This window comes from Brachionichthys hirsutus, chromosome 6 (genome assembly GCF_040956055.1).
Source record: "Brachionichthys hirsutus isolate HB-005 chromosome 6, CSIRO-AGI_Bhir_v1, whole genome shotgun sequence".
Taxonomy (NCBI): domain Eukaryota; kingdom Metazoa; phylum Chordata; class Actinopteri; order Lophiiformes; family Brachionichthyidae; genus Brachionichthys; species Brachionichthys hirsutus.
This window is the reverse complement of record NC_090902.1, coordinates 1,620,023-1,640,147: the sequence shown is the minus strand read 5'-3', so window position 1 is coordinate 1,640,147 and position 20,125 is coordinate 1,620,023. Positions and strand designations below refer to the sequence as shown.

The 20,125-nt window shown below is 49.5% G+C and overlaps 4 protein-coding genes across 4 annotated transcripts in view; 3 read left to right on the top strand and 1 right to left on the bottom strand.

Moving 5' to 3' along the window:
* Positions 1 to 356: 356 nt before the first annotated feature.
* bbs12 (Bardet-Biedl syndrome 12) lies at positions 357 to 2,219 on the top strand. Its single transcript, XM_068740840.1, has one exon. It carries the CDS (start codon positions 357 to 359, stop codon positions 2,136 to 2,138), a length of 1,782 nt encoding a protein of 593 aa, XP_068596941.1. The 3' UTR covers positions 2,139 to 2,219.
* A 1,464-nt stretch (positions 2,220 to 3,683) lies between these two features.
* fgf2 (fibroblast growth factor 2) lies at positions 3,684 to 6,582 on the top strand. The gene is made up of 3 exons (XM_068740382.1): positions 3,684 to 3,861; positions 5,269 to 5,372; positions 6,188 to 6,582. Exons 1-3 carry the CDS (start codon positions 3,684 to 3,686, stop codon positions 6,371 to 6,373), a joined length of 468 nt encoding a protein of 155 aa, XP_068596483.1. The 3' UTR covers positions 6,374 to 6,582.
* An 11-nt stretch (positions 6,583 to 6,593) lies between these two features.
* On the bottom strand, positions 6,594 to 13,250 carry nudt6 (nudix (nucleoside diphosphate linked moiety X)-type motif 6). Its single transcript, XM_068740381.1, has 5 exons — positions 12,950 to 13,250; positions 11,896 to 12,099; positions 9,832 to 9,887; positions 7,762 to 7,816; positions 6,594 to 7,513 (listed from the first exon to the last, which is right to left on the bottom strand). The coding sequence occupies exons 1-5, from the start codon at positions 13,239 to 13,241 to the stop codon at positions 7,131 to 7,133; spliced, it is 990 nt and encodes a 329-aa protein (XP_068596482.1). The 5' UTR covers positions 13,242 to 13,250; the 3' UTR covers positions 6,594 to 7,130.
* A 372-nt stretch (positions 13,251 to 13,622) lies between these two features.
* The window catches only part of afg2a (AFG2 AAA ATPase homolog A), a 67,261-nt gene continuing 60,758 nt past the window's right edge, over positions 13,623 to 20,125 (top strand). The window contains exons 1-10 of the mRNA XM_068740646.1: positions 13,623 to 13,776; positions 14,266 to 14,390; positions 14,551 to 14,708; positions 15,136 to 15,194; positions 15,434 to 16,054; positions 16,135 to 16,264; positions 16,359 to 16,415; positions 16,664 to 16,787; positions 16,953 to 17,054; positions 17,138 to 17,291. Coding sequence (XP_068596747.1) covers positions 13,623 to 13,776; positions 14,266 to 14,390; positions 14,551 to 14,708; positions 15,136 to 15,194; positions 15,434 to 16,054; positions 16,135 to 16,264; positions 16,359 to 16,415; positions 16,664 to 16,787; positions 16,953 to 17,054; positions 17,138 to 17,291 — 1,684 coding nt within the window. The remainder of the gene's footprint in view (positions 13,777 to 14,265; positions 14,391 to 14,550; positions 14,709 to 15,135; positions 15,195 to 15,433; positions 16,055 to 16,134; positions 16,265 to 16,358; positions 16,416 to 16,663; positions 16,788 to 16,952; positions 17,055 to 17,137; positions 17,292 to 20,125) is intronic.

Below are 20,125 nucleotides of genomic sequence, written 5' to 3'. Positions count from 1 at the left end.
GGCTAAGCTAGCTGAAACTCAGTGTGTTGTGCTGCGTCTCTGGGCTAAGCTAGCTGAAACTCAGTGTGTTGAGATGCTGAAACCTAATTTATCTCTAACTGGGGAAACGCTCGTCGTCACAGAAGCCCAGAAATAGAATTATAACAACATAAAACTGAAATGTACCTACATTTCATGCCTTTTTTATATTAAAAGTACCTCCATTATACAAATTGCACGTATAAGCAGCAAATCATTTGGTGCGGCTGAGAATGTTGCAGTTGTACCGACTGGTATGAAAAGTGTGAATGAAAAGTTTATAAATTTATATATATAAAAAAAATAATGTCCTTTTTAAAATCCAGGTACCTCAGGAAATGCTGGGAAGTACTTTAATAAACCATCGACAAAATGTGGGACTGCAGAAGCTCTCGGCGCTGGCAGGAATCACGCATTCCTTTTTGGGCCCTGTTAAAAATTACAAGTTCATTCAAGACGACGGAAGCGCTGAGTCGACGCTTGTGGGCTCGTGCGTTCGCGTCTTGGAAAACCTGGAGCTGACCTGTGCGACGGGTCAGCTGGTTTACGAGACGGTCCAAGCCCACCAGAGGGTTTATCGCTCGGGGACGGGATTGCTGCTGTTCCTGGCCGGCGCATGGAGCCGCGCTGCTCTGGAGTGCCTCCAGAGAGGAGTCCCGGTCGCACAAATCATCTCGGCGATGTCTGAAGGGATGGAAATATGCTCGGATGTCTTCATCAAATGCGGCGTCTTAACCGAAGGGCTCGGCGCGGACCAATCGAAAAGCTCCGGCACGACCTCTCGTAGTCTTCACCTGCTGAGAACACAGAGTGGTGACGACCAGCCTGCAAAAGGCAGCTCTCAGAGGAAAGTAAAGCTCAGCAGACATTTCTGTCAGCCTGAAAATGATTCCCCGACGCGTCCTGACGTCGCGCACGTCGCCGGACGATTGAGTCACGGCTGCACCGACGCCATGAAGTTAGTCGTCGAGGCCAGCCGAATGCAGTCCAATGAGAATCCGGATTATTTGTTTGATGCGAGTAAAGTGGTGACCTGTGCGTTGCCTGGGTTACCGGAGGACAGGGCCTGTGTCCTACCGGGCTGCGTTGTTCTCGTATCTGCCGAACAGGCTGCGGTTGCTCGTCACCTGACGGACCGACCGCTGAAGGTCGCTCTGATTCGTGGAGATTTATCACACGCCTATCGCCACCTGGGCTACCAGCGGCCGACGGGCGTGAAGTGTGTAAACGACCGCCTGGACGAGTCGACATCGAGCCAAGAGGAGCGCTGGATGGAGACGGTCGTGGCACTCCTGTTGAAGCTGGACGTTCAGCTGATACTCTCCGGCGGGCTCGCCAGCGACGCGGCGAGCCTCCGCTGCCGCACGCGTCGCATCCTCGTGGTGGAAAAGGTGCCGGCTTCCGTTTTGAAGGCCTTGGCTAAAGCCACGGGGGCCGTTCCGGTGGCGTACGCCGCTCAGCTGAACGAGCGCTGCGTGGGAATCGGAGCGACGGTCGCTTTGCGGCGGCACCTCGGCAGCCGCGGCGGGACGCCTTTGACGACCGTTAACGTTTCCACCGGTGGGACGTGTGAACTGGTCTCCGTGATCCTCACGAGCTGCGTGGAGGCGAAGCTGCAGGCCCTGGAGGATCGGTTCTGGGCGTGTGCTTATCGCGTGCACCACGCCTTGAGAGACAAAGCCCTGCTGCCCGGCGCCGGCGCCACTGAGATGCTTTGCGTCCGGCGCCTCCTGAAGCGGGCGGAGCAGCGGGTCCCGCATCCCGGCGACGGGAAGGAGGACTCCGTCCAGCACCCTTACGGGGGGGTGGTGCTGCGCCTCATGGCCGATGGCTTGATAGATTACGTATCCACGGTAACGGGCAACGCTGGGACGTTTTCACATTTCGCAGCCAGGACGGCGGTGATCCAACGACTGCAGGGCGGGAAGGAAGGCCTCGACCCCCCCGTTGAATCCGGCGACACGTCGGCCGGTACGGTCTATGATAATCTGAGTGTGAAGCGGGAGGCGTGGAGGAAAGCCTTGGACGTGGTTTTTCTCGTCTTGCAGGCGGATGCAGAGATCATCACCGGCGTTGATCACATGTCTGATGGCGCGCAGGAGAACTGGATGCTGTTGTGACGTTTCATAGACGCGTTTGTTCTGTCTCCATTGGAAAATTATATTTTTTATGAAGTGAAAATGCAACAAATTATGTTTTGTTCTTAATATCTTGCCATTAATATTTAGTAAAAGGCTCATAGTAATAAAAAAAAGTATGAATGAAGTGATGCTTCCTACTTTGCACCACCGGGGGGAGACAAACGATCAGTTGATGTTGAACGTGCACTTTATTCATCTTCATATGGCGAATAAAGATGAATAAATAAATAAAGACTTTTAATCCATATATTTGGTAAACACTCAAATATAAATATATGGATTCAAAGAGTAGAACGATATAAAGTCCACCGTCCAGGTATTCGACCGCATGAATGAGTCTCCGAAAAGAAAATGTCAGCAATAAATATTAATTCCTATATTTTATTTAATCGGTCATGAATTATTATTATTATTATTATTGCACCGTGACAAACGCTACTTGCCTTGCACACCTCGTCTCCACGCTCGGTTCATCCAGGGAAAACCAAACGAATAGTACGCATCCAAAAGCCTAAATTAAATTTCCCTCCCGGTTCTCCGGCCGTGTTCAGGGTCTGCCTGTGTTTTATTCTGCCGTGTTCCCATTAGAAGCTGCTTCCCTGCCAGCCGTCGTGGCTCCGTGACCCGCTCTGCCCTTTCTGAGAAGACCTTCAGGTTCTGGCGGGTGAATCGGCCGCTTGCCTCTGAGGAACCTTTCGTTAGCCGCCACGCGGTGACCATTAGCATTAGCTGCTCGACGCAGCGAGCGCTTTCTTTCAGCTTGTTTTGAACAACAGCAAAGGTTTAAATGTGTCTGTGGACAGGTGCTTTAGGGTAGAAAGCTCCATTTCCACCTCACGGGACACGCACTTGTGCGATTTATCACCTTCTTCTTTTAATCCTCCGAGCGCTGCTTGTCTTTCAACGACTCCCTTCCCTCTCCTGAGTGAACCGGATCAATGAAAACGCTGCTTCTGCTTGCATGCTTTGCTGCTAAGCGTCTCAGGGACGCCTTCCAGGTTGCCCCCCCCCCCCTCTGTAGACGTCTGCAGGGTTGGCTGTTCGGTTGGTTGCTTGTTCCAATCCCAGAGCCTTAGTGGGCGTGTCGGTCCTCCTAGGACGCATGCGAACTGAGGCCCGAAGGGGAAAGCCGTCCGTGCAGATCTAAGCCAGCTGCCCTGATTTAAACACTTCATTGCAAGAAGACTGGAAAAGAGGGGGACCCTGATGCACCCCCCCCCCCGCCTCCCCCCCTAAAGGAACACTGGAAAAAGCAGCTGCCAGCTCGAGGAACGACCGATGAGCAGCTGCAAATGGTAGATTTAGACGTTTGCTGTTAGGAGTCCTGCTGCCTCGCAGTCTCGGGACTCGGAAGGCCCTCGTTGCCCTGGGAAACGGGGGCATTGAAGGAAACTGACCCCTGAGGTTTAGCAATCTCAGTTCGCGTGTTCTGTGGAGGAGGGGACAGGCGACGGTGGGGGGTGGGAGGCCACGGCGGGGCTCCTTCGCTGCTCAAGGAGGAGACGAAGCAGTTGCTGGGAGGCGATGGCCACGGGAGAGATCACAACGCTTCCTTCCACACCTGAGGACGGCGGCAGCGGCGGCTTTCCTCACGGGGGCTTCAAGGAACCAAAAAGGCTGTACTGTAAGAACGGGGGCTTCTTCTTGAGGATAAAGTCGGACGGGGGCGTGGATGGAATCCGGGAGAAGAGCGACCCCCACAGTAAGTGCTCCCAGTCTCGTCCTCCTTAAAGGAGCGCACAAAGCTCCTCTATGTTCTCGAAGTGAAGGGATCACCGAGGAACGAGGGGAATTTTCCAGATTTGTGAGCGTGTTCGGGTTTACTCCCCCCGAAGGGGCACGGAGCAGCCGAGGAAAAGTCCGGCTCGAGGTTGTGGGATCAATGCGTGTGATCTTTTTAGTCCCCGTTGTCACGGACGTTTACGCTGCTCAGTATGTGGTTAAAAAAAAAGAACGTGTGCCAAAAAACTACAAAATAAAAGCCCCGCCCCTCCAGTCGTGTATTTATATAGATGGATGCCGTTTATTTTTTAAACGCTTGCATTTCTGTTCAAGTGGAAACAGGACTTGTTTGGTTCCTTCCTATCTCTGATTACTTCCATTATGTGGTCGAGGAGGAATGCTTTTACTGCGTCTGGAAGTGCATTGCATAATATTTATATTCTATTGTTATGAAGTTTCTTTTGCACAGAAGTAAAAATCCCAAATGGAGGAAGAAAAAACAAACCCAGAAACAAAAGTCTTAAAAGGCAATTTAAGACGATACAGAAAAGAACAGTTCAGGTGTGAAAGCAGCTCAGAGAGAGAGAGAGGGGCGTTAAAGAACAATTCAATTCCTTATAGTTGTGAAGGAAATTCGGTGTCAGGAGTTCAGAGCGATCCAAGCTGAGCTCGTCGTGTCGGGTTGTTCGGACGACCAATCAAACCTCCCAGTAAGAACGAAGTCCCAGCACAGTCCAGGAGCCTCAATCGGGATTCCCGTCTGTATGTTGGACTCCCTCAACAATATTATTCATAGAAACCGGTTCTACAAAGAAAAGCTTAAAAAAAAGCAAGTCCAGAAAAATGAGAGGAGCTGGAAGAAAGTGTTTCCAGAGCGAACATGAAACTCGCCACATCAAACGCCGATAAATCGCTCGTTTCAAGGAAGAACGCCACTTTGATGTGTGACGGCGATCACCGAGGCGGAACACGCCCGGCTGTGGACAGATGCAAGTGTCGATGTGGGCTAATTCCTGACGGATCCCAACATTGACCCGACGTGACCCCCCAGCTTCCTCTTTGATGGTTCTGTGGCGCGGCGCTCGTATGGCCAACGGGAACACCGAATGGACTCATTAGAACATGGAGGAGAAAGAACCATGAGGTGAGGAGTCGGATTCAAAGACGCCAGAGACAACTTTAATCTCCAGGATTATCAATTGGACTTTCGCTTGGATGTTATATCAAAGGCCAACTGGAAGTTATTGAGACGAAAGCAACTCTAAATGCCCTGAAATGAGCCGGTCGTCGGCGCCGAGGTTGAATCCCGTCTGTTCTGTGCTGCTGCGTTCGGCGATTGAGTTCGATTCGCTGAATGAAAACAAGCATTTCTCTTTGCTGTCTTTAGTAAAGCTTCAGCTGCAGGCGACCTCGGTCGGCGAGGTGGTCATCAAAGGGGTCGGCGCTAACCGCTACCTGGCCATGAACAGAGACGGGCGGCTGTTTGGAGCGGTGAGTGGGATTCACGTCTTTCTTTGGACTGAAACGGTATGAAAGAGCATTTCCTGTTTTCAAAGCTTCATTAAACCCTCGAGGGCGAAGGCCGAGAAGACGACGGACCCCATTGGCCCGTCGCAGGAAATGGTGACCCAGTTAATTGGTTTGTTTTTGTCTTGATCGCTGTCTGGCTAAGCGACGGTTCCCGCTGTTATTTCCTGTCGGCACGCCTTTTTAGGAGCTGCTTTCGCACGAGTCGAACAAAGTGTCTCTGGGAGGTGGTTGCAGAGAAGTCTTCTGGCTAACCGCCTGTTAGCCATGACCGAGTCAAAAAGCACGGGCTGAAACAAAAGCCCCTTGTTTCATGAGCCGCCGACGCCCCGCAGGTTTCGGCCAGACTTTCCGTTATTAATGACTTTTCATGTTTCATACTTCACGTAGGGGCTAGCGTGAGCGCTCGACGTAAATACGATCGATAACGGCGAAAAATGGCACAAACTCCAGGAAGATCATTCGTCCAATTTAAAGTTTAGTCGTGATTCAAACAGGAAGAAATACAAACCGGAGCTGAAATCATGTCCCTGGCGAGCCCGGCTCCTTTTAAACAAATAACACATGAAGAAGAAATGCGTCGCCAAAGTGTCGCCATTACAGGTTTTCTCCCTTTTTTTAAAAACTTATATTTAGCTAATTCAACCAGATGAAGTTACTCTTTGATGAAACGCTGCTCCAAGTACAAGTAATCCGTCGGGTCGGCCTAAAGACGGCTTTCGGTCCAGAACCCCCTGCCGAGCATCCGCTCATCTGTTCCTCCTCTGTCCTCCACTCAGAGACGTCCAACAGAGGAATGCCACTTCTTCGAGCGTCTGGAGAGCAACAACTACAACACCTACCGCTCCAGGAAGTACCCAAACATGTACGTGGCGCTGACGCGGACTGGCCAGTACAAGTCCGGAAGCAAAACCGGGCCGGGTCAAAAGGCCATTCTTTTTCTACCGATGTCCGGCAGAGCTTGACCCGGGGCGGTGGCAACACAGAGGAAGATGTGACGGCGATGAAGACATCGACATTGCCCCAAGTAGCTGTGAGGTTTGACTGTTTTATGCTGCGAGTGTTCTTATTTAGCGTCACGTGCAAACTGCGCTACGACTTTCACGCCGCGGACCACCTGCTGCCTTGCTCGGAGGCCACGCCCCCGCAGCCATCATTTTAATGCACATTAACCTTTATGGGATTGTGGGATTCGAGGCAGCAGCATGTCGACTTTCCTTCTTACCGCTCAGCCGTCCCGCCGCGGAGGATTTAGACGAATTTAGAGGTTCGGTATGAACGGTTCAAGAAAATGCACAAAGATTCCACGTTATTGTAACAAGAAGAAAGGTAGATACATATTTTAGACTATGCAATCCAAAGAAAATAACATTCTTTTGAATTTATTGTTCATTTTTCATTATAATACATTTTCTGAGGATAACGGCGCTCCCTTTTGTGTACTTTGAGGTTCAGAGTTGGATGACATAATTCATCAGCAACAGAAAGGCGACTGTTAGACAGGGAACAAGCAGAAATTCCAGTATTTGTCACAAAATGACCCGATCCCAGTTTAAAACGCAGCCGAACCGAGAACAGAACCTTCGGTATCTGCTGCTCTCAGCTGTGGATTTACGGCCGAGTGTTAAATTATTCCTAAAACACTGCGGCCTTGTGCGTTGAAGGCATTGCATTAGTCGTGTGTGAAACACGCACACACACACACACAACAGACGTAACTTGCTAGGAGCTCGGCGTCTCCGGAAGCGGCCTGTGGTACAGCTGGTAGAACATCCCAGAGTACACTGCAGGAAGCTCCTCCATGGTCAGGTCAACGTGCCGGAAGCCCCCCTCCAGGCCGCGGAGCAGGAGCCTGGCCAGGCGGGAGGTGACGGGCGTGGCGTCGATGGTCTCGGCCAGCTCGGCGACGTCCAGCCACTCGCAGCGCAAACACTCCCGAGTGCACAACTGGATGTCGTACGACAGCGGGCGGAGCCGGCAGATCACGTACATGTCCGACATTCCGAAGGCGCCGGGGTGATCGTGCTGCTGCCTGATGCTCAGCAGCGACCGGAACTCCGAGCGAACGCCGGTTTCCTCCAACACCTCGCGGACGGCGGTGTCTCCTGAGGAAGACGCTATCCGGTCAGAATTAAAGGGACACTTTTTTATTTTTGTAAAGACATGCTGCTTTGCGGGATAGGTCATATCTATGAAGTTAAAGCTGCTTTTGAAGTGAGGAACTTCTTGCTTGTATATCGTGTTCCCTTTAGATGAATGTAAAAGTTTCACCTTTTAAGCGTATTGCTAAACTCGGAGGATTCTGCTGGATGTACTGTATTTAGTTATTTGCTCCGCCGCGCGTCGGACTCACCAATATTTTCCCGTGGATCCGACAACCCACCGGGGAACTTCCACGCGTTCTTGGTCTGAAAAACGCGAGAGCACACTTACTATTTAACGTCAGTCTTGATAGATGGCACTGCTGTAAACGGATCTCAACTTCTAGAACCTTCCGTCTTCGTGTTGGGGGGGGGGGAAGAATTCTACAACGTCACCCTTTCTTTCTCGAAAATGCCAACTCTTACCGTTTCTTGCCGGAAAATGATTGTGCGAATCCCTCCGGAGGATACTGTTGTCCCCCGGGCGACATCTTTATTTATAATTGAATGAGTTTTTGCTACTTTTTTTTTCTGTGTTCATTTTTCTTTTTGGATTTGATTGTCGAGGCTTCCATGTAGGTTTTCTTCTCTTTAACAAAATGTACATTTATTTAACGCATCTGATCTAAGGCCTAGAGATTTAGTTTTGTTGCTCTCATTTTGTGTTGGACCTGCAGACTCTTACATTTGTTGGGGTGAAGTGTGTCTTCTAAAACTCTTTCACCACTTGCCCTTCATATTTAATAACAGTATGCTGCTGGTTAAACCATGATATCAGTGTTTTATATATATATTTTTGTAGTTAAATGTTTTTTGCAGTGCTTTTTTTTCAGAAGTGTCGTTCACCTTAAATCTTTCCTCTTTGAGAGGAACACAAAATGCACTACAGCATCTATTTTCATGTATTGCCAACAGAATGCTCTATTTTGTTTTGCTGGTAGGAAAGGAAAAGAAATAAAGATTTGTGTAACTTTCATTTGTGTAATATTTTTTTTTTCCGGAGTAAAATGTCTCATCCCTTCAAACAATCGGCGGAGGGTTGCCAAACATGTGAAACTGTTCAGGCTACCTCCGCAGGGAAATTAGGTGCAAATATCATGACATCATTCGCCCCCCTGGTGGATGAGATTACCCTTAATTCGCCGTGGACGTGTCTCATGTCCTGACGCAAGGGCGATAATGTCCTGTAACGCTTCGTGAGCCCGGAAGCGGCTCCGATCTGCCCGAGACACTCTGCTGCCAAGAGCCAGACTGTTACGCATTTCCAGTAAACGGCTCAAATGGGAGGAAGAGGGAGGAGGAAGAGATAAAAACATTTCCTGGCCACCAACTTCCTCTGCTTCTGGACAAAATCCATTAAGACAACCTTCTGATTCCTGGCTGGGTTACGGCCTGCCCTGTCTTTTTCTACGGGACGTCCAGATAGAGAATCTCTAGGATGGATTATTGGACAAATTATGACGTTCAATCGTCGGTGCATGTTGTTTGTAGTAAACACATTTGAATCTTGGTTTGAGATTAAATAATTGAGACTTTCCTGTCATCCCAGCGCACACCTGAACCCCGGCGTGTGTCTGATTCTGTCCGTTTTTGGGTTTTGGACGGTGAATAAAATTTGTCTTTAAAGCGCCTTTGCTTGTTGCCACATTTATTCCAAGTCAAACCCGCTCTTTTACGTTAAAATAGAACTGCTTTCCAGATCTCAGCTTCACGGTGTAACCGCTTTCGGCTGAAAACGGCCAGCCGGGAATGAAAACAAACGGGTTTTTAAAAGAGGCCTGTTGTAAGCCAGCCTCGCGACCGACTCGGGCGCCACAGCGGGGGCTCTGTGTTCGCCGGGCGAGGGGCACGCTCAGCGAGACGTTAAAGTGGATCCAGCGTGTAAACAGTCTGAGGTCAGATTGTGTTGTGAGTGAGAGGAGTTGATGGTCTGAGAGGAGTTCCACTCAACAGGAGCCAAGACGTTCGGTGCGTCAGCCGCGCGTTTCTTCACTGTGGATTCATTCGTTTGGCCTCGACCGAGGAAGAGCAGCCAAAAATCATTTTAATTCAGCTAAATTTATCTAAAAACATCTCCCTGACTGTACCGAGCACACAACATATCATCCTTATATCTAGATAATCATTTTGGAATTGTCATTTCCTCCTTTTTCCGAGAATTCATACTGATTTCTGAGGTAAATTAATCACTTAGCCAATTTATTATAATGTTCTGGAATTAATGTTTTATATTTATTGAATGTAAAGGAGGATAAATGTTAAAATTAAAGTGATGTACTGACCTTATTTCTGTCTTGGACCACAAGAACCTTTCCGTTGGATTCATCAACAACTGCACCTGAACAAACAAACAAACACAAAGAAGCATACAAACGGACAAACATTAGTAATTACAGGCGGTTTCATTTCTACTTCAACTCTATTTGTAAGCTGTTGTTTTTTATATCAAAGGACTATAGTAAAGTACAACTACATCTAAGGTAATTTACATGACCAGGATTATATTCCATCTTCGCAGATGACTGAGCGCTTTACGTGTGAGACCTGAACGATCTTCAGGTGACGTGCGTCGTACCGCAGGTCAGACCTCCGTCAGAAAAAAGGACTAAAAACTGGAGAGGTATTCTAGCTTAGTCCTCTCGGGTACAGAGGTTTGAGGTTTTCCCTGTCTGCATGGGTTCCTCCGGGCTCTCCGGGTTCTCCCATGACCCTGAAACATTCTACATGGGTAGATTGGTGACTTTAACTTGTGTTTGAATGGTTTGTTATTGACGTGATGGGCTCCACCTCGCTGGAACCCTGCAAGGAAAAAGGTTGTAGGAATTGGATCTGGATGGAACAGAGCGTTACATGGACTTCACATTTCAACATTTACATTTGCCTGCTCTGTTCGAGGCCCGGCAGGTCGTGACTAAGGGGCCGTGCGCTGCTGCTGCTGACAGCTGAGGAAGACGGGAAGGGAAAACGGGCCACTTTCTTTTCCGGTTGCTCCATCTGACTGAGACGGGCCTCATTAAATGAATGTCACAGATGTGTAGAGAGGGATGGGTCGTCTTAAAGCCCGACTTGGACTTCCATGTGGAAACTGATGTCAACTCCGAGGCCTGTGCCAAACGGTGCTTCACAGGAGGAGGCCTGGTTGTTGCTAAGGGAGGCTATCATTATGTCTAGGAAACAAAATGGTCACATGGAGCAGGGGTAAAAAGCAATCGGACGGGAACTGAACTAAGAAACAACTGTTAATGGCTTGAGGTTGGATTCTGGGCTTAACACATTTACAGTCTCCTCTTAATTTATAACAAAAAGACTCTTGAAGCCGCAACTCTGAGAGAAAAGAATGGACCGGCTGAAGTTCTTGACCGGGTCTCAGTGCACAATCGGACTCATGAAAGATCATAATTGACGGTCGATCCCGTCTTCTTGTCCTGGATCTTGCTTTGTTTCCCCGATTTGGAGACTCTCTCAGTGGATTCTTGATCCGAGTTATAGCTACCCGACTTCTCATTGCTACTTTCCAAATCTTGCGGTTGTGGGCACCAGGCGTGCCGGGAGTCAAAGTATTCGATCATATAGTCTGGGAGGAGGCATTCAAAAAGAAGCTGATTTAGGACCGCTTGCCATCACGCCCTGAGGGACGCCACACTGATGCCACATGATGAAAAGCAACTGAAAGCGAAGCGGATCCTGACAGCGTTACTTTTTCTGTATGCCGCGTCCCACCTGGACAGTCGATCGCAAACCGCCAGCACGAAGACGGACGCGAGCATCAGGACAGCTAAACAGATGCGTGTTTCAGATTCCTAAGCTCGGTTTCATCCCCGAGGGGGCGTCTGGACTCCATCCGCACTGAAGGATGCTCTGGACATGTTCTGACATGCACCAGGACTTCCGTGAGAGGTCTAAAAACGACACTCTGCCCTCTGCTGGCCAAACAGACTCATTGCGCAGCACCGATCATTTTATCGCCGCTCATCACAAATTATGTTAACGTAGGAACAGAAAGGGGAAATCGCACCTCCAGCAACTTTAAACATCCCAGATGCATCAATCACTATCATCAATCATGATCACTAAAATACCGTGGATGTGTCGTAGCACTTTTTTTGTCCAGGGCTGCAGCTTTTTCATTGTGGATTCACCTGCTGATTCTTAAATCAGTGAAAAATGTCCCAGATCTCACCTTCAAAAATTAACAAAATACTCACATGCACTACAATAAGATTTTTTTTTATTCTCTCTTTGAAATGAGTAAGTAATTGATTATCCAAATTTCTGTTGACCCAACAGAGAAGACTCCGACTCCGACTCAAATCCCAAAGTCGAGACCGAGCGTTAGAAATCTCCACCTGCCACTCCGACTTGGTGGGTTGCGAACCCCGGGAGTCTGCTCTGCCCTTCTCCCAGCCAGAGGGCCAGAACGGCGTGGTCGTCTTTGGCGTGATGGAAGGTGAAGCCGTGCGCGGAGGCGGCGGCGGCGCACCGGCTCAGAGAGATGGGAACGCTGAGCCACACCGCCACTTTCCCCTCTGCTTTCCACTGGAGCAAAGACTCTGCAGAAAGTGATTGACAGAAAATTCTTGACAATTTTTTGTGTATCAGGGACTTGGTTTATTTGTAATAAAACCTTGACCTGTCCTCTAGCGCCACCATGAGCCCAAACTTTACTTTTTGATGCCGTTTGTCTGTTGCTGGATGTATAGATGATAATCTTGATGAAAGCAAATCTGCAGATGGGTCTTGGTCTAATTTAGATCCCGTTAAATTTTGAGAGCGATTAATATTACATTTTAACATTTAAAACCCATTTATGGATTCAAAAATCAATTATACTGGACTACATCCTAGAGTGCTTTAACTAGGACACTAGATAATGACTGTTAAAATAAGAATGCGTGCACACACACACACACACATTTAAAACAGCTTGGAACACCAACATACACAATACATGTTCAGCACATTGAAACAAATGATGATAATTTTATGTTTTATCAGTTGTACCCATCAAATTAGGGAAAGTCATGAAATGACTGCAAAAAAGTGAACTCTTATTTTTTTGAATGATAAACCTTGAATGGATCAAGAATAACAGGAGGGTTAATAAGTAATCAAAATAGTGCTTTACATTAAAGAGTCTACAAGCACTAAATGTTGTTTTTAAATACGAGATGCAAATGTGAAAATTACAAAACGAGTTAAAAATTAAACAGAATAATCCTTAAAATTAAATAAGAATAAAAGTCCAAGTGATGCATAATTGATTCTGAACGTCGTTCATGCACAAACAAATGATTGTGTTTCTGCATCACGGATCGATGCGTGGGGTCAATGATTCGTGTGTTATTGAACAATGACGTCACCGACAGATCGATCGACTATCCGGCAGAGAGAACAACCAACCGTGCAGCAGTCTGCAGAACGAGCTTTCGCTGACGTCCCCCGGTAAACCGGTCTCCGCCAGGTTCACCGTCACTCCGCCGAACCGGTCCGCTCTCCCCGTCAGAGAGCTAGTCCCTTCCGCGCCGCGGAGTAAAACCGCGTTGCACGAAAACCCACGAACAGCTGAGCGCGCGGAGGAAGACACTCCGCGGCTGACTCGCCTTCTTACAGCCGGTAAAAGCTTCAGCGCGAAAGCAGCCATTTTTACGACGCTAACGCTAACATTAAGCAGCTTGGAGGTAGTGCGGTTCATATAAAACCTTCCATTTTAAACCGGCATGTTAACCTAGTGTCATAGTTACGTAAAAGTCCGTCCCGGAAGTTGCGTCACTACCGTAATACAATAAAGTAGCCGAAGTCCTCGCTAGCCAGGCGCTAACTACTTCACTCGAGCTACAGTTTAGCTAACTAATATTTTAAACGTAATTTTACGACGCCAGTATTAGATGCCAACAATTTTTTCTTTTGCGTTTTATGCTAAATTTAAAGTTTACGGAAGAAGGAGGCGGGACTAAAGTTGAACCAGGAAGTTTACGGTAGAAGGAGGCGGGGCTAAAACTGAAACAGGAAGTTCACGGCGGCGCTCCGTGTTTACACATGTCGGCGCTTCCGCGTGGAGAATTTCACCGTTAAAATGTCTTCAAAGAAGAATAAGAACAAATCAAAGAGAGCCAGCGAAGGGGATAGTTCACTGTCACCGAGGGGGGGCTCGAACCAATCTGACCTGCAAACGTCCGGCCACGACGGACGCTTAAACTCATTCACTATCATCGATTTCATTGATAAAGGTAAGAAAGACACTGATTGGCTAAAGCTTCGACGCGTCGATTGGATGCAACGCGTAAATATTATCGACCGACTTGGAGTATGAGGATGGGAGATGCTGATGACGTGATTCGCGTTGCTCTTGGCAACGCTACTGGATGCTGTTTCTACCTGTGGAAATAAATAATAATAACAATAGACATAAATGAAGGCACATCTACTTTTTTTGTAGAATTGTGACATTAAAATTACTGCAATAGGATTAAGAAGCTTGAACTGAAATGTTTAATTCCCTCACAGAGGACGATACCTGGACCATGTCTCATAAACAATTCATTTATCATAGAAAACCTGTGAGACTTAATAATAAAAAAAATCTTACATCCTGAAAATAGGACCATAAAATGTGACTGATTTGATGGTGAAGTTTATAAAATTCTGGTTCCTGCGATATGAATCTTCGACAATGAAATGTACGTGAACTCTTGAACAATCGTTTCTTTCCTTCACAGCTGATGACAGAACACCGAAATGCTGCAGAACATCTTTGGCCCAACTGAGCCTGAGTTCCATGAAGTCGGCCGGCGCTTCCATCGGGAGGCCGGTTCTGTTGACGAGTCCGTCGGGACGGCAGGAGGTGTGTTTTCCGGTTTCTTCGGCTCAATCGGGAAGCCGGATATCTTTGCATTTAAATGTCTGAAGATTTACGGATGAGATGTTTGATGTTACGGGACGTTAAACTTGAGTGGAGGTTCTCGGGTGCGGCTTTGAAGGTCTTTTCATGTCTGTCTCGCTAGGTGTGTGTCGGATGGCCGGTCGCCTCCTTCCCTGCCGGAAAGGTTGGGCTTCAAAAATGTGCTCAGAAAAACCTCAAGGTGAAGTCAGGGCAGGAGGCGCTGCTGCAGCCAATCACGGGTCCCGTGCTTCAGGCTGAGGAGGCGGTCCTCTCTAGCAGGTAACCGCCATCTGATCCATCAGCCGCACAAAGATGAATGCCATCTAATCCTGACAGAATCACGTGATTAATTATTGATGCTCTCGTGTTTTATAAGTTAGAAAAATCAGAAAAAGTCACTACTGTAGGGAAATGCACAAACATAGCGTTCATAAACATTTAAAAATGAATCGATGCAAAAACGTTGCCGCATCATATCGTAGCTCGATGCTGCCATCTGCTGGTCGCATCTGGGAACTGCAGCTGAAATGCCAAACCGTACATTATCAATAATATTTTCTTCTGATTTTAGTTAGCTTTTTCACAGATGTAGTTTTATAATTTGTAATAAAATCCATCGTTATGTGTAAAGTAAAGGCTTTGATGTGTGTTTTCTGTTGTGTTTCTGCGTCTTTTAAAAGAATGCGTACGCCTGACTTTCTTGCAGGTCAAAAGACGCCACGCTAGAAACTGATGAGTTCAAGAGCTTCCTTCTGTGTTCTATGGGTGAGACGGCAGGAAGTGTTTGATTCTTTTTACATTTACTGCATTATTCTTTTCTTCTTCCCGCCCCTTTACCAGTCACCCACACACGTTAGAGTTGAAGACCTGCTTTTACTCTGTCTGGAGAAAACGGAATATCGTTTCCTGGTTTTAATTGTTGTTTATGTCTAATTCCATGGCTGCTGTGTTTCCTCTGATGGAATAACGACTGTTTTCTTTTCTTCTTTCCCCCTCTTTGCCAGTTGGGACCGTCATTTTGCCAGGAAACGTCATCTCCCTGACTTACTTCGGCCGATCTTGCAGTCTCCGGGTGGAGATCCTGAGAGGAGAGGACGGCGTGACCCTCCGCAGACAGACTCCTCCCCCAGGACTGGGCCCTGACATGGAGGAGTCCTCCGTGACGGACTCCACGTCAGCCGACCTCTCCCTGCAGTTCAGCTCGCTCGCCGTTGATGACGCCGGCACGCCGGTCACGCCCGCGGAGCCTGCGGCGAGCACCCCGCTCCGACCGGCCGATCTCCCCCGCCTCTCCTCGTCCCCTGCTCCCATCGCTCCCCTCTTTGACCCCCTGGATCCTCCTGTGGGGTCAGCAGAGGATGCTCTCAGTCCGGAGCGCTCGGTCCTCCCTGAGAGGGCAGAGGACCTCCCCACAGCGCCCTCTGGTGGCGCTCAGAGTACTGACATCTTCTACTGCCTCTCCTGCGCCACCAAAGTCAGTTTCATCGGAAGAGAGGATCCAGATGAGAAGGACACCAGGTCAAAGGTCACATACAGCATGATTGGCGGGCTCAGCAGCCAGTTGGATGTCATCAGAGAGACAATTGAGCTTCCTTTGAAGCATCCTGAGCTGTTCTCAAACTACGGTGTGCCAGATAGGACATATGAGATCACTAGCTCACCAAATGAAGAGTAAACATTTCGGATCTGACTGTTTTCCCTGCAGGGATACCGCCGACCCGAGGGGTACTTCTGTATGGTCCCCCCGGCACAGGGAAGACGATGATTGGACGGGCCATAGCCAATGAGATCGGAGCCCACATGACCGTGATCAACGGCCCAGAAATCATGAGCAAGTACGGTCATATCGGGAAGAGGGGGGGGGGGGGGGGTCGGAGCAGGCAGCAGGCCTGCGTGATAAACCAGATCTGTCGGTTCACGTTTCTGCAGGTTCTACGGGGAAACGGAAGCGAGGCTGAGGCAGATCTTCACCGAGGCGTCTCGGAGGTGAACGCTGAAACGACCTCCGACCCGGAGCGCCTCTCGTAACGCTGACGGGTTTCTTTCTGTTTCGCTTTTCATGCGTAATAAATGTAAGATGTCGACTCCTGTTCGCTCTGAAGCGTCACACAGAGAGAGACACGGAGCCGCACTCCCAGATGTAAAGCTTTATTTCATTTACTGATCTGACAAACGCCGTTTGTTTGGCCACCGTCCGCTGCCCGCCGTTTCTCACGCTTCCCTTTGATCTCCAGGCGGCCCGCGATCATCTTCATCGACGAGCTGGACGCTTTGGGCCCGAAGAGGGAGGGCGCTCAGAATGAGGTGGAGAAACGAGTGGTGGCTTCTCTCCTGACGCTGATGGACGGGATGGGATCCGTAAGCCTCCTCGATGATGATCACGCCTGCGGCGAGCGAGCACTTCCTGCCCCCCCCCCCCCTTGCTATAGTTTTGAAAGGCAGGCCGTGCACGTCTCTCCCAGACGTGCACGGCGGTGCGTGATGGGATTTGATTTACGAGGCTGATCTCTCCGTTTCTTCCAGGAAGGTCACTCGGGTCAACTGCTGGTCTTGGGGGCCACGAACCGGCCCCACGCACTCGACCCCGCCCTGCGCCGACCGGGACGCTTCGACAGGGAGCTTGAGGTGCGTTCTCAAAAGCACAAAAGTGGAAGATGCTGACGTTCGTCTGGATGAATCCCGTCTTCCTGCCCGCCTGACGCTCGCAGGTCGGCGTGCCCGGCGCCGCGGAGCGCGCGGACATTCTGCAGAAGCAGCTGAGTCTCGTGCCGTGCAGCGCCGCCACGGACGAACTGACGCAGCTGGCCGGTGGCGCCCACGGATACGTCGGAGCCGACCTCGCGGCCGTCTGCAAAGAAGCAGGCAAGTAATGGAGTAATGGCTCCGACGGCGAGGCCTTTAGCTTCAGACACGTCTGTCCTGGAACACGAAGGAGTTCAGCAGCCTCGGGGGGGGGGGGGGGTCTGGTGCTCCTGCAGCCCGCCGGAACGGCGAGGGTCAGCCGTCCTTTGATGTTTGGGCGTTTCTGTGGTTTCCGGATCCTCGCCAGCGAAACCGCTGAAACCACCGCTGCCACCCCTCGCCTCTGATTCCTCAAACCGATCCGCCTCACATCCTGGCTTATTGACGGCGCGTGTGTGTGTGTGTGGGGCTGTGCACGGCTGTGGGTGTGAACGCGTGAGCACGTGAGCGTTTGTTTTTCCGGGTGCGACCCCCCCCCCGCGTCCCCTGGGTGGTCCCGGTGTCTCGGGTACGTGGCGTATTGCATTTCCGGGCTGCCGCGTGGAAGCGAGGAGCTTTGATTGACTGTCTGCAGAGCCGCCCCCCCGCTGACCTCTGCCAATCGGGGGGGGGGGGGGGGGGGGGGGGTCAGGTGGTCGCCCACGTTTGTCTATCTGCAAAATATCTCGAGAGGTTGTGCACTTTCAAAGATGAAACTCTCGATATCCAAAATTAGGATCTATATTTAGATCAGAGTGCGTGGAGGGCGACACGCCGCCACTCGCATGAAATAAAACACAACAGACCCCCCCGCACCCCCCCGAGGTCCATGCCTGTTGTTTCCTTCTTTCTTTTAAAGGAACTCAAAAATACCAAGTAGGACCCACAGTTGTTTCCTGCTGCTGCCACGGTAACAATGAGCGGTGGGGGGGGTATATAGACGTAGACGTATGCGCACCACTTCCTGATTTTTTTTTTGCATCGGCTGCAGCACGCGAGGGTCACACACAAGCGTCTCCAACCTTACGCAGCTGCATGATGACATCACTTCCTGTTTGCACAACACCACCCTGCAATAGAAAGGCTCAGCGGGAGGAAGACGTGTAATCTCTGGAGGAAGGCAGAAGCCGTGTGTGTGCGTGTGCGCTCGTGTGTGCGTGCGTGTGTTTGCCTGTGCGTGTGTGTGTGTGTGCGCGTGTGTTTGCCTGTGTGCGTGTGTGTTTGCCTGTGCGCGTGTGTGTTTGCCTGTGTGCGTGTGTGTTTGCCTGTGCGTGTGTGTTTGCGTGTGCGCGTGCGCGTGTGTGTGTGTGTGCGCGTGCGGTTATGTAATTGGGGAACCTTTTGTTTGTCCGGTTTGAGTTGTGCGGCGCTCCAGACGTCTTGATGACAGATCTTCGTTGTAATCAGCACTTAATCAGAGCCGATCACGGATCAGCTCCTCTGGCGTGCTCGTTCCAGATCAATTAAAGCGTTTCATGAGGGTCAGCTGACATTCCTTTTGAACCCCCCCCCCCCCCCCACCGCAAATGATGAAAATCTGCATTTAATATCACGCGCGGAGCAGATTCAAGTTCAGGCGGTCTTCCTTTAATGAGCTGGAGAAAAATATCGTTTTTGGATGATCTTCTGGCGATAATCATGATTCTAAATTCTCAGAATAGCCAATCAGAAATTTCATCAGAATTTTGGAAAATCTGAATTCACACTTGCTGTGTTACGAAATTCTGATTTAGTTTTCTATCATGTCTGGAAATAAATAGTCTTTGATCTGCTTCTCTAGTCTGCAGGAGGAAAAAGTCTGGACCCAGTTCAAACCTACCGGTACTGGTATTTGTAGTGTAATCCTAAACGAGGACCTCTAGTGGTCAGATATTAGATTGCAGTAGGACAGATCGTCCATCCAGATGTACTGATTTAAATGCCTCTTCAGGCCTTTCTCCTTGTTTCTCCATGCAGAACGTTTTAGAACGAGCCGTGTTTCATGCGGAACGTCTTAGAACGAGCCGTGTTTTATGCAGAACGTCTTAGAACGAGCCGTGTTTCATGCAGAACGTCTTAGAACGATCCGTGTTTCATGCAGAACGTTTTAGAACGATCCGTGTTTCATGCAGAACGTTTTAGAACGAGCCGTGTTTCATGGCAGAACGTTTTAGAACGACCCGTGTTTCATGCGGAACGTTTTAGAACGAGCCGTGTTTCATGCGGAACGTTTAGAACGAGCCGTGTTTCATGCGGAACGTTTTAGAACGAGCCGTGTTTCATGCAGAACGTCTTAGAACGAGCCGTGTTTCATGCAGAACGTTTAGAACGAGCCGTGTTTCATGCAGAACGTTTTAGAACGAGCCGTGTTTCATGCAGAACGTTTTAGAACGATCCATGTTTCATGCAGAACGTTTTAGAACGATCCGTGTTTCATGCAGAACGTTTTAGAACGGTCCGTGTTTCATGCAGAACATTTTAGAACGAGCCGTGTTTCATGCGGAACGTTTAGAACGAGCCGTGTTTCATGCGGAACGTCTTAGAACGACCCGTGTTTCATGCGGAACGTTTTAGAACGAGCCGTGTTTCATGCGTTTGGCGGGCCGAACCCCCAAACAGCGGCTGCGTTCCCTCATAAAGCAGCGTTCCGACCCGCCGCTCCTTCTAAAGCCACGTAAATATCAGCCGGATCAGAACGTGAACTTTATTTGAGGCCGGAAATGTGCTGCTTAACCCTTATCTCACTTATCTTCACCCGGTGACAGCTGTGCGCGTGCGTGTGTGCGCGTGCGTGTGTGTGTGTGTTCATGTGCGTACGCCTGCACACGTTCTCTGAATGTTTGGAGTCTTCACGGTGTGTGTGTGTGTGTGCGTGTGTGTGTGCGTGTGTGTTGTGTGTGTGTGTGTGTGTGCGCGTGCGTGTGTGTGCGTGCGTGTGTGTGCGCGTGCGTGCGTGCGCGGCCCCTCAGCTCCAGGAACAGATGCCGGTTCTTGTA